The sequence below is a fragment of the Lathyrus oleraceus genome, chromosome 4 (assembly GCF_024323335.1).
Source record: "Lathyrus oleraceus cultivar Zhongwan6 chromosome 4, CAAS_Psat_ZW6_1.0, whole genome shotgun sequence".
Lineage (NCBI taxonomy): Eukaryota > Viridiplantae > Streptophyta > Magnoliopsida > Fabales > Fabaceae > Lathyrus > Lathyrus oleraceus.
Genome location: NC_066582.1, coordinates 406957547 through 406971049, shown reverse-complemented (window position 1 = coordinate 406971049; position 13503 = coordinate 406957547). Strand labels below are relative to the sequence as shown.

Below are 13503 nucleotides of genomic sequence, written 5' to 3'. Positions count from 1 at the left end.
TGGGTACGAGCATTAACGGAAGTTGCTTTAAGGTTATAACTACTGAAGATGTAATAAAAAACACTAGTGCTTTTGAATATTATCTAAAAAAGATTGGAGATCTCAAGGAAGGTTCCTTCTCACTAGATGTGATTCATGAAACAACTCAATTCTCAGCTTTCATTGATAGGGTTGACCTTAATAAATTAATTGTTGGGAATAAATGGATCTCCATATCTATCTTGTGTGTCTGGTGCTTGTAAGTATCTTATTCTATTTTTAATTATTTTTTTCTATGTATCATTTATAGTTAACTTTTTTTCAACAATTCAGATATCTACATCACATTTGTATCTCCAATAATTTCAGCGAACTATTTGGGTTTCTTGATCCACATAGGACGCTAATCTCTATCAGACCAACCGAAGTTATTCAGTCATATATATAAAATAAGTTGGATGGAGAGTCAAAAAAATGTTACTTAGGACAATTGTTAAACCGGTAAGTACATGTTTTCTTCAAGGTTTTATAGTTTTTTTATATGTTATTTTGTAATATTTGAATTTTAGTGATTCTAACACTTTTGTTTTGAAACTGCAGCAATCATTGGTAGTTGTTTGTTATTTATCCTAAAGATAGTGATATTTTTTGGTTTTGTTCATTAAATAAACCTCCCAAGAAAAATATGAAGGTCATACTAGAGGGGTAAGAAGCCTAAATCAAGATATATCATTTATACTTAATTTTTGTACCTTTTAACTTTATGTTTATAACTTACTTCTGCTGTAATTTCTTTTATCAAAGTTGTAAAAGGATATCATTTATTAAGAGGTATTAAAAATAAGAAGCCTAATTGGAAGATTGTCAAGGTAAGTGAGTTGTTTTGTACTATCCATATTTCTTTACCATATTTGTACTACCCATATTTCTGTATATTTAATGGTTAACGTTTTGTACTACCCATATTTATTTACCATAGTTGTACTACCCATGTTCCTGCAGCAATTTATTTTACCATAGTTGCATATCTAATGGTTAATGTTTTGTACAACTGTGGGATGAGACTGCATAATGGCTTCTTAATTTCAAAACATCCCCCAAGAGAATGCTCATTTGGATCAGCTTAGTGTTTCCAACATTATAAACTTAGGGGATAAATTCAGCCACGGACAATGAAATTCATCATACGCCTTTGTTTCCTTAGGTAACATAGAGTATATTAGGATATTAAGTTCAATAATTTGTTATGGTGTATTTGTCGATGTTGCTTTCCTACTGAACTCGCTCGGGGAAGACTATCTAACAGAGGTTGGGCCTGCAAATTGTAGATATTACGGTAACAGTGATATAGAAATTGCATTGTTATTCTGCAGTTTTTTTATGAAGATTAGATCGAAAAATTTGCTATATTAGATCAACAATTAGATTTAGTTGTAGCAATGAATTTTGACTCAAAAAATTCGTTGGTTATTTCCATAACAATAGTAAGAATAATATAACTACATTTGGGGTTATAAGATATGATTGTGGTTGCTTATTTCCTTCCTTTCTACAAGCAGCTCATGTTTTCACTCTTTGTGCTAAATACTTAATTTTTTAGTTTATTTTTATGACTTGGTTTTCAATTTATATTTGGAAAATAACATTGTAGTTGATGGATAAACTCTCGTACAAGGATCACTTGATTTCAAATAATTATAACATTAAGTATTATTAATTTTGAATTTACTAAAGCTCTTTTTATAGATGCATATAAACAATTTTGTGCAAGTTACAGGTTCTTATGATTGGCAAAAACCAGGGGGTGAGTCTCCTTTTGATGTCTGAGTTTATTCTGAGATAATGGTATGAAGCTTTGGTTTGACATTTGTCTATAACATCCATTTGCATTTTTCCTTGAGAATTGTTGCTATGAACATTTGGAACCAATATATTATTGCCTATGTGATCCATTGGAGGAAATGAAGAAAGATCTTTCTCTAGCATTGGGCCAAAGAATCAATCCATAGATTGTTTAGCTTCTCCATTTGCTTTACTTCCACTTCCTTGACATGAAATCTAAGAATATTACCTCATATCATGGTCACGTGTAGATAATGATAATATTCTTCTTTTCTAACAACTATCATAGATTTTTTTGGTGTCTTATTGTAACTAAGATTTTATATGTAGGCACATCGCCAAGAAAACGGATGGGCATGTGGATATTATGTCATGAAGATTATGTTTGATACTATTGATACTTCTATTATTGAAAGATTCAATGAGGTAGTATAATTTAAAATATTTGTGTATTGCGTGTATTTATAAACATGTAAATTATTGTTTATACATGTAGTTTAATTTATAATTTTTAAACTTGTAGATATCCACAGACATCTCATCATATGAAAAAGAGATAATTGACCATGTTCGACAACTTTGGGCTCAATGTTTTTTGGAAATGGTTGAAGAGCAAAACGTTGAAATGCAAATGACTATAGAGCATGAGGACCAAGAAGACATACAAATATTGCTAAAACCAAAGCGAAGGAGGAGAAATTATATATAGATAGTTTTTGTTAATATGATTTTGACAAGACTTATCCTAACATCATCATATATGTATATGAGTCTTTGATGTATAACTTTTAATTTGGTATTAGATAATATGTTTGTCTTTAAATAAGATGTTTAGTGGTATGCAAAAATATTTGATTAAATGAAATAGGGTTTAAATCACACTAAATATAATATAATTATGAAACTAAAACAAACATATTCTATTTAAAGAAAATAGGGTGTAAACTTGCCAACATCCATAATAAAATCTGGTGTAATATACCATATTTTTGCATCTTATTTAAAGAAAATAAGGTGTAAACATGCCAACATTTGTAGTAAACATTTCTCATTTTACACCCAATTTTTATTAAATGGGGGTGTAAATACGTTTTATTTAAATGCAATTGTTTTCTCTGAAAGAGGGTGTAATATGACAGATATATACACCCATTTTAAACAAAAAAAGGTGTAATATGTCATCTATAAATGTATATATGTAAATATTTACACCCGCTTTCTATAAAACAGGGTGTAATATGAAATATATTTACACCTGTTTTCAACAAAAAGGGTGTAATATAACATCTATTTACACCCATTTTAAAATGGGTGTAAATTTGTCAGACATTTCTCACTCGTTGAATTCACACCCACTAATAATGGGTGTTAAATGTAAAAAGATGGGTGTAAATTACTATTTTTGCATTAGTGTGCACTACTACAAATAACATATCTCACCTCGTATGTGAAATGGATTTTACCTCGGTTACACAACCAAGGTAACAAAGGGAGACATGAAAACTAGCCATTTTATGTTATTTAAAAACCGAGGTTATAAAGGAAAATGTCATTGGTTTAATCCCTAGCAACAGTATATTTTTATTTTCAACACTATGAAGCGTGCGCCACTTTACCTCTCAGTTTTATTTAAAATCTGAGGTAATAAGTTATGTTGGTACGTCGATTTTAGTTAATAACCGAGAGGTTAAATATTATCCATTGCCATATATATTTGTTTTAAAGCTCATTTTGACAGGCCTGTATCATTTTTTACACATAAACATAATATTGACAGAACCAGAATCAGATTATTTTAAATGCACAAATTAACATTGTTCTCATCAATACATAATACAAGATTTACATTGTTTTCAAAATCAAATGTAAATATTTATATCACTAATGCACACAAATAAAGTAATGTCAAAAAGCAAAAGTAATATATACTTACTTTTGGTACTTAGGCATTGAAGTATGTCTATGTTTGTTTGTCCTCTCTTGATACCACATAAGCGCTCCACAGTGGATGCATTCAATCATAGGATCACCATTGTCTGAATATCCTGAACAAAATGAAATGAATTTAAGTAAATGTTCCATATTAACTAATATTGTAAATATTAGAAAACATAGATTTAGAAAATGATATGTAAATAAGAATGTAAAATGTAAATATTTAAAAAAAACTGACTATAATGATATGTACCAATATTCTCAAAACCATTAAAAGTAGAATTTGAATCATATATTTCATCATCTCAATAACTAAGCTTGAATCAGAGTTATCATCTACATGTTGGTATTCACCCGTGTTGTCACTTGATAATCAGTAGTTAAGTGTTCATCATTGAATCATATATTTCATCATCATCAAGAGCTAGACCAACTTTGAAAATCCATGTTGTTGGAGTAACAAATACAAACTGCAACTTAAACAAATGTACATTATAAGTTTAAGACATGACATAAGTGTTACAATTCATTTCTGAAGTTAAAATCACATGGTAAAGGTGAATGGTCACACATAGAACTTTGTTATGGTGGAAAAGTGTGATTCACTTTATTAATGGTTGATACTAAACCAATTTTTACGTTAGACAATTGTATTAATTCCATAAGGTTACTTAAAATCATGATGTTATTTATCTACACCGATTCAGTAGCCAATGCAGACTTCAAAAACAGTAAAGTTGAGTGTAGCAGGTAGGAATATCAAAGAGTTTTGTTATAGATTTCCTAGTGTATTGTCAATTACGCATTACCACCAAGTCCAAAGTAAGAAGTAATATATATATATATATATATATATATATATATATATATATATATATATATATATATATATATATATATATATATATATATATATATATATATATATATATATATATATATAAGCAAGGCCTCATACATCCTCATTGTGCCTTTTAAAATATCAGATGAGAACGTGAATGTAGAGGAGTTAGCAGTATATTTGTATTGGGAGAAAGAGATCACAAGGGATTTAAAGAGTGGAAAAAAATATCTTGGTGATAATTTATATAACATATTGCAAATCATTTTCCCTCTATATGTTTTTCATTTTAGTATAATGTTTATTTTGATTATGTATAAACTGAAAAAACATTTAAATTTGTAGCATTTTCCATCTGCGATTATTAGGATGGGTCTATGTGTGGACCAGACTTCCCTCATCTTGGTGGACCTTAACAATATGACATTCCACGAATGTGAGATTCTCAAAGGGAATAGACCACAAATAGAGAAGTACCTTGCCTATGGTTCGTCTGAGTATGCGAAGTCATAAATGTTTAAGGTTGGCGATCTCTTGCTATTTCATTATCACTATACTCCATAGATGTTATACATTAGGATACTGAGGCAACCAAGAAATAAGAAAGTTGGAAGGAAGGAATGAGGGTTTATGGTCCGTTTGTCTGTGTGTTTTAGATGTTTGAATGTTTATTTTAAGGAAAATTTGTTCTATGATTCTGTCAATGTCTTTTTGATTTTAAGTTGAAGTTAATGTTTATGTTTCCCTTATTAAGTAATTTCAGTAAAATGAATAAAAATTTCATTAATTTTCTTTTAATTAGATTATCTGTAAATGTTTATTTTAGATTATATAACTAGGAATCCCATATGTTAGAGTTTTTAACCTATTTTTACAAACGCTAAACCTAAAGTTTATAAAACATTCATGATAAGAATGATAAACAATCATATCCACTTGAAAAATGATACATAATATTGTTATAACTTACAGAATACCAATATGTGAAGATTTTGGTTGTAGCAGATGTTGTATGGGAGGTGCTTGCCGAATCGGCCATGACTATCTAAATAAATAAGCATATTGACTAACAAAATTTCAGTGATAAAAATGGAAGAAGAACAAACGTGAAAAAGAAGAACAAATGTAACTCAAGCGTGACGAATTTTGATGTTTGAGTGTTGATGAATACAAACGGTTGGAATAGTTTTGATGAGAGTTACGATGAAAATCACCTAGGTTTTTGCGAATAGTTGATAAGTAATGAAAAGTTAGAGTCTAATTCTCTAAAATATTACATGCAAAAGGTAAATCACGTCAGTTTTCCATTAAAAAAATGACGTGTGTGTTTTAATTAAAAATAAAAAATAAAAAAAAAGCACCATAGTGCCATATTCTGGTAATACATTTAAAATATCTATCACGTTAGATTTTTTTGGATTCGAGGGATTTGATTATATAAAATTAAAAATTAAAAAGGGATTTTGAATAAATTGATTTGAAAATATTAATGCAAAATATATCACCTCTCAGTTGGATTATGTAACAAGGGTTAATAGTAATAAAAAAGAAAAAGAAAATTACTAAGAAAAAAAGGGAAGTTGGAAAGGCGTCAACTAAAAAAATCATAAAATAACATAAAATGTAGTAATTAAGATTCGAAGCAAGCTCCCTTATAGCTATATTCCTTCGGTTTTTAAAAAAACTAAGGGAATAGGTTGTATTTTTTTTAAATAGAATGTGGTGCTTCCAGGATGTATCTCTTGCTTTTTAAATGTTAGAGGTGAAATTTTCCTTGTGAAATATCTTATTTGTAGTAATGGTGGTATTAGAGCAGGTTGATCCATTCAGCCGGGTTTTTGTAATGATATTTATTCTCTAGCACGTGACATGTGTGTGAAATACTATTGGTGCTCGTTTGTTTTTCTAATCTCTTGCCTATAGGAGCAGGATTGAAAAAAGTGGGGGAGAGGCTTATACTTCTCTGAGATTTTTCAGGTGTGGAGGATTGGTTCAGCGTGCCGCTGATTGCAAGAGTGTAGGTTATTGGATGAGTTGGTGTTGTTTCCTGAGTGTGTTGAAGAGGAAGATTCGAAGTTCGTATCTGCTGAGTGTGAGTCAAGGTTGAATTTGGAAGTATTTGCTATGGGTGGTAGCATGGTCATTGACACCTCAGCTAATGGTTTGGTGACTAATTTGTTAGTGTGTCTGAATTATCCTTTGACAATTTTTGAGCGAGATTTTGGGATTGACTTAGTGTGTTTTCCTCTACGTCGGCTTGAGGTTATTCTTGGAATGAATTGGTTGGAGTTTAACCATGTGTTCATCAATTGTTCTGATAAATCGGTGGAGTTTCTTGAATCAAAAGAGAGTATGGAGTTGAGTTTTATGAGCACGAGACATGTAGAGATATCCTTGAGTGGGAGTGCTCAGTGGTTTATGGTGTTTGTGTCCTTGGGTGGGGGAAGCGAGAGAATGATTACATATCTACTTGTTGTGTGTGATTTCTTGAGGTGTTCCCAGATGACCTCAGTGCCGCTAGAGCATGAGGTGGAGTTTGTTATGGACTCAGTACCTGGTACTAGTCTTATATTGATGCCTCCTTATAAGATGTCTACTTTAGTGCTAACTGAGTAGAAGAAACAGATAGAGGATCTGCTTTAGAAGAAGTTTGTTCGACCGAGTGTTTCATCGTGGGGAGCATTAATGTTATTAGTTAAGAAGAAATATGGTAGTATGAGGTTGTGTGTGGATTATACACAACTGAACAAGGTTACTATCAAGAATAAGTTTCCACTTCTAAGGATTGATGATCTGATGGATTAGTTGGTTGGTGCTTGTGTGTTTAGCAATATTGATTTGCATTCGGGTTATCATCGGATTCATGTGAAGTCAAACGATATTCCAAATATTGTGTTCAAAACAAGATAGGGTCACTATGAGTATTCAGTGATGTCGTTTGGGGTGTCTAATGTGCATGTAGTATTCATGGAGTACATGAATAGAATATTCCATTTGTACTTAGATCAATTTGTCGTTGTGTTCAATGATGATATTTTGGTATATTCCAAATCTGAGGAAGAGTATGTGGAGCATCTGAGAGTTGTGTTGCAGAATTTGAAAGAGAAGAAGTTGTATGTGAAGTTGTCGAAGTGTGACTTCTTGTTAAAAGAAGTCAGTTTTCTTAGCCATGTGATATCTAGTAATGGTATAGCAGTGGATTCATCAAAAATAGATGTTGTGTTGTAGTGGGAAATCCAAAGTCGGTTATTGAGATTAGAATTTGTATTGGTTTGGCTAGTTATTACAAGAGGTTCATTAAGGAATTTTAGAAGTTAGCATTTCCTTTAACTCAGTTGACTCGAAAGGTTCAAGCTTATGTTTGGGGTGTGCATTACGAAGAGAGTTTTCAAGAACTCAAAAGGAAGTTGATGTATGCTCTAGTTTTGATTTTGCCAAATCTTAATGAATCCTTTGTCATGTATTATGATGCTTCAAAGATGGGTCTAGGTGGTGGGTTGATGAAGAACGGTCAGGTTGTGGCTTATGCTTCTAGACAATTGAAAGTTCATAATAGGAATTATCCTACGCATGATCTAGAGTTAGTAACCATGATGCTCGTGTTAAAAATTTAGAGGCATTATATGTTTAGTTCCAGATTTGAGGTGTTTTGTGATCACAAGAGTTTGAAGTATCTGCTCGATTAGAAATAGTTGAATATGAGGCTGAGGAGATGGCTCGAATTTATGAAGGATTATGATTTTGGTTTGAGTTTCCATCCTGGTAAAGCCAATTCCATAGTCGATGCTTTGAGAAGAAAGTCGTTGCATATGTCGATGTTGATGGTTCGAGAATTGGAATTGATTGAACAATTTAGAGACATAAGTTTGGTGTGTGAAGAGACTCCTAACAGTGTGAAGTTAGGTATGTTGAAGCTGACTAGTGGAATCCTTGAAGAGATTAGAGAAGGTCAGAATGTTGATTTAGGATTGGTTGACCGACTTGTGCTAATCAATCAAGGTAAAGGGGTGACTTCAGAATCTATAAGAATGATGTGATGAGGTTCAGAGATAGAGTTTGTGTACCAGATGTGCAAGAACTTAAGAAGAGTATTCTTAAGGAAGGTCATATGAGTGATCTGAGTACTCATCCTGGTGCCACTACGATGTACCAAGACTTGAAGAAAATATTTTGGTGGCTAAGAATGAAAAAGGAAGTAGTTGAGTTTGTTTATGCTTTTTTGACTTGTCATAAGTCGAAGATTGAACATTATAAGTCATTAGGTCTGATGCAACTATTAAGTATTCTTGAATGGAAATGGGATAGCATTGTTGGTGTAAGCCCTAGAGGCCAATACTTTTGGTACTTGTATCGAATTATTTATTAATAATAAAAGGCATTTTCTTTATTAATGGTTGATTAATAAAGTCCCTAGAATAGATAGTCCGTTTAATGTATTAAGTGTGACTTAATCATGAGAACACATTAAACATAAGGGCACTATTCTTAAAGTATCCGTAGTCGAGCTTTAATGTGAAGTGGGATAACATTAAAGCATTAAGACTATTATGTTTGTAGACTGATGATCACATCTCATGGATCATGGATAAAGAGTTATCAAGTCTTAAACATAGGTATGAATATTAGGAGTAATATTTATACCGAATTGACCCGCTATGAGAATACTATATAGAAAGTTATGCAAAGTGTCATAAGTTATTCTCATGGTGATAATAGTGTATACCACTCTTCGACCTGAAACCACTATGGATCCTAGATGTAGAGTCGAGTGCTTTATTGCTGATCCAACGTTGTCCATAACTGGATAACCATAAAGACAGTTGATGGGTACTCCACGAAGCATGCTGAGGGACATGAGTGTCCTAGATGGAATTTGCCAATCCTGCGTAACAGGATAAATGTCTATGGGCCCAATATTGAACTGGACAAGGGTGACACGGTCTATACCTTGTGTTCAATATAGACATAAGGGCAAAGGGGTAATTATACACATAATTATTATCACAGGAGGTTTTGTCAGATCACATGACATTTTCGTGACTTGGGTAACAGTGATGTGTTGCTAGATACCGCTCACTGTTTATTATGTTAAATGTGTGATTTAATATAATTGCCAACGTCGCGAAAACCTATAGGGTCACACACAAAGGACGGATTGATGAGAGATAGAATAATTAAGGAACATCGTAAGGTACGGTGTACTTAAGTAGAATACGAAATATGGTAAGGTACCAAGTACTTAAGTGATTTTGGCATATTATGAGATATAGGCCAAAATGCACTTAAGTGGGCTTTTTGGCTTGAAGCCCACACAAGTGGTTCTATAAATAGAGCTCTTGTGCAGAAGCTTTGTATGGGAATACAACACAACTGAAGAGTTGGAATTTCGTATCTCTCTTTCTCTCACTCAAAGCCTTCATTCACAAACAGCTAGCACTGCGATTGAAGGAATCCGTTCGTGTGGACTAAGTAGAGACGTTGTCATCGTTCAACGTTCGTGATCGCCCCGTGGATCTATATCAAAGATTTGATCATTATCAGAGATCTGCACCAAAGGTTTGAATCGCCACAAGAGGTAACGATTCTATCACTGATCATGCCCATTCATAAGGATCACTAAATGGAGAAATTTTTAAATTCCGCTGCGCCTTGGATGGCTATTCTCCAACAGTGGTATCAGAGCCACTTACGAAACCATGAATCTGATATCTGTTTTTGTTCTGTAATAATATGATTAAAAACAGAATGAATCAAAGGTTAAATTGAGATCGATCAAGTTATATATATGTGATATATGTAACCCTGATGCAAAATACATTATATATGATATAGTGTTCTTGTTTCGTTCATTCAAACCCTCGATGATTGTTTTCCTTTGAGCGATCAATGGTCGTTTGCTTCTTGATCCGACATTAGTATGGTGAAGCAATGACGTGTTGATCAATCATACTGAATTAACAATCGAGATGTGTTTGACGGTCTGAAATTGGTGCATCAGGGTTAGTGACGACACAAGGGTTGTGTTGTCAGAGAGTTATGCGATTGGGGCTTGACTGCACAAGAGTTGTGCGTTCTAAACACTTTTCCGAACAGTGTTAATCGGTTAACGCGTATGGTTAACCGGTTAACGCAATACGAAATATTTTTTTTTTTTTAATTTTGGAACAGTGTTAACCGGTTAACGCATATGGTTAACCGGTTAACGGAATGCGAAATAAAATTTTGAAATTTTCAAACAGTGTTAACCGGTTAACGCATTTGGTTAACTGGTTAACGCAAGGCGGAAAACAGTTTTCCAAGACATTTTCAAACAGTGTTAACCGGTTAACGCATTTGGTTAACCGGTTAACGCAAGGCAGAAAACAATTTTTTCAGATTTCAAAACAGTGTTAACCGGTTAACGCATATGGTTAACCGGTTAACGCAAGGAAATTTTCGCCCATTCGGCTAACTCAGTGCTTTAAAAGTGCCAAGTGTTGATACGAAAAGCGACATCGATTTTAAATGAATTGTTCATTAAAATGTGATGATCGGTCGTCGACATTTAATTTGATTAATTAAAGGAATTAATAATTATAATAATAAAGTGTTTATTATTGTCTTGTGGTGATCGGTTATGGCCATAGTTTTCCTTTATTCTGCTTTGGATTTTAAAATACGACCTGCGTGTCGTGCCTCTCTCTTAATCTCCCAAATGTAACTTCTTTTCTCATCTCACTCCCTCGTATGTAAAACGAGTTTCTTTCATGTAATGTAATGATATGAAGAAAGCAAAGAAGTCAGTGCCAAAGGAGGACAACCTTGAAGATCTTGCTTGGAGAAGCTTAGATCGTTGTAGGTTAGCTTAGGTTCTCTCATTGGCTTGGGAGAACAATTGCGCTAGGGGCCATAACTGTTTCATTATGTATGTATGTATGTATGTTGATGCATGTGAATGTATGTTGATGCATGTGAGAGACGGTTTATATGATAAACAAGCCGGTGAGATCAGAAAATTGCAATTCCCTCAAAACTAAATATTAAGTTTTAAGCTTTCCAAGTTTTAACACTCATCAAGACTAGTATCGAATAATGTAGGTTTCGCCTACGCGAGGTGCATGTTCTATATTAGTAAGGTGCGATGGGATAATTGTAATATCCAACTGTTAAAACAATGGGTCAAACTTAACTAAACAAATTATAATAAGATTATATATATGTTTAGAAGCAAGAGTTGGGAATGATCCATATGATGGATTGGAATAAGGAGTTATTCACCCAACTGAAATTTTCGAGAGTTGTATGAGATACAATTGGAAGGAGTTCCTACCTAAATAACCTAGTTTTGTGTAATCCGCCTACGCGGACTTAGAACAAAGTGAAATATGGATCTCGACCCACTAGAAAATCTTCCAACGGGATTTTCCGAATCAGATGATGAGGGTCATTTGTTTTGAGTAAAATAGTGGGAGCATGTTTAATTAAAGGCCTAATTGAATATGTCAATGATACTTATATTTTCATTAATCCTTATGTAGATTACCATGACAGCAAACACCTCTAACAATATCCTGCGATCAATCCTTGATAAGGAAAAATTGTCTGGGACAAATTTTCTGGATTGGCACCGAAACCTGAGGATTGTCCTCAAACATGATAAAAAGCTGTATGTCTTGGAGACACCTGTTCCTGAAGAGGAACCTCCTAGTTCTGCACCTAAGGCAGAAAGAGATGCTTATAAGAAGCATGTCGATGATGCCAATGAAACTGCTTGTCTCATGCTGGCTACCATGAACTCAGAATTGCAAAAGCAACATGAGAACATGTCAGCGTTCGATATGATCGAACACCTGAAGTTGCTCTATCAAGAGCAAGCAAGGCATGAGACGTTTGAAGTTTCAAAATCCCTTTTTCAAAGCAAGTTAGCTGAGGGAGCCCCTGTAGGTCCCCATGTACTCAAGATGATTGGGTATGTGGAAAACCTTGAGAGATTGGGTTTTCCCCTCGAAAAGGAACTTGCAACTGATTTGATCTTGCAATCGTTGCCAGATAGTTTCAGTCAATTTGTCCTAAATTTCAATATGATTGATATGGACAAATTTCTTCCTGAACTGCTCGCCATGTTAAGAACTGCCGAGCAAAATCTGAAGTCAAAAGGGAAGTCCATTCTGATGATCGGAAATGGAAAGAGACAGAACAAAAGGCCCACTAAGCATAGTGATAAGGGGAAGGGCAAGGAAGTTGCCAATCCCAGACCCACTGCTGCTTTGAACCCTAGTGGAGGCATAGCAAAAGAAGGCACCTGCTTCCATTGCGGTAAGACCGGACACTGGAAGAGGAACTGCCCAAAATACCTGGAAGATAAGAAGAATGGAGTAGAGACTTCAACTTCAGGTATTTTTGTTATTAATTTATCTACTTCTACATCATGAGTATTAGATACTGGATGCGGTTCTCACATTTGTACAAATGTGCAGGAACTAAAAAGGAGTAGAGATTTGGCAAAAGGTGAAGTCGACCTACGAGTTGGCTATGGAGCAAAGGTTGCTGCTTTAGCCGTAGGAACTTTTGTATTGACTTTACCTAGTGGTTTAATAATTCAGTTAGAGAACTGTTATTATGTACCTGCAATTAGCAGGAATATTATTTCCATTTCTTGTTTGGACAAGTTTGGTTTTTCATTTATAATAAAGAACAATTGTTGCTCAATTTATTTGAATGATATATTCTATGCTACTGCACAAATGAACAATGGACTATATGTCCTTGATCTTGAAATGCCTATTAATAACATTAATACAAAAGGGTGAAACCTAACGAGTTAAAACCAACTAGGTAATAATATTAAAACTCTTCGATCAGATCGAAGTGGTGAGTATTTAATCCTAGAGTTTGACGACCATCTGAAAGAGTGTGGGATCCTATCC

At 33.6% G+C, this 13503-nt stretch overlaps 1 protein-coding gene across 1 annotated transcript; it reads left to right on the top strand.

Annotated features, from left to right (window-relative positions):
* Nucleotides 1–6721: 6721 nt before the first annotated feature.
* On the top strand, nucleotides 6722–7213 carry LOC127137738 (uncharacterized). Its single transcript, XM_051064165.1, has one exon. It carries the CDS (start codon nucleotides 6722–6724, stop codon nucleotides 7211–7213), a length of 492 nt encoding a protein of 163 aa, XP_050920122.1.
* Nucleotides 7214–13503: the final 6290 nt, after the last annotated feature.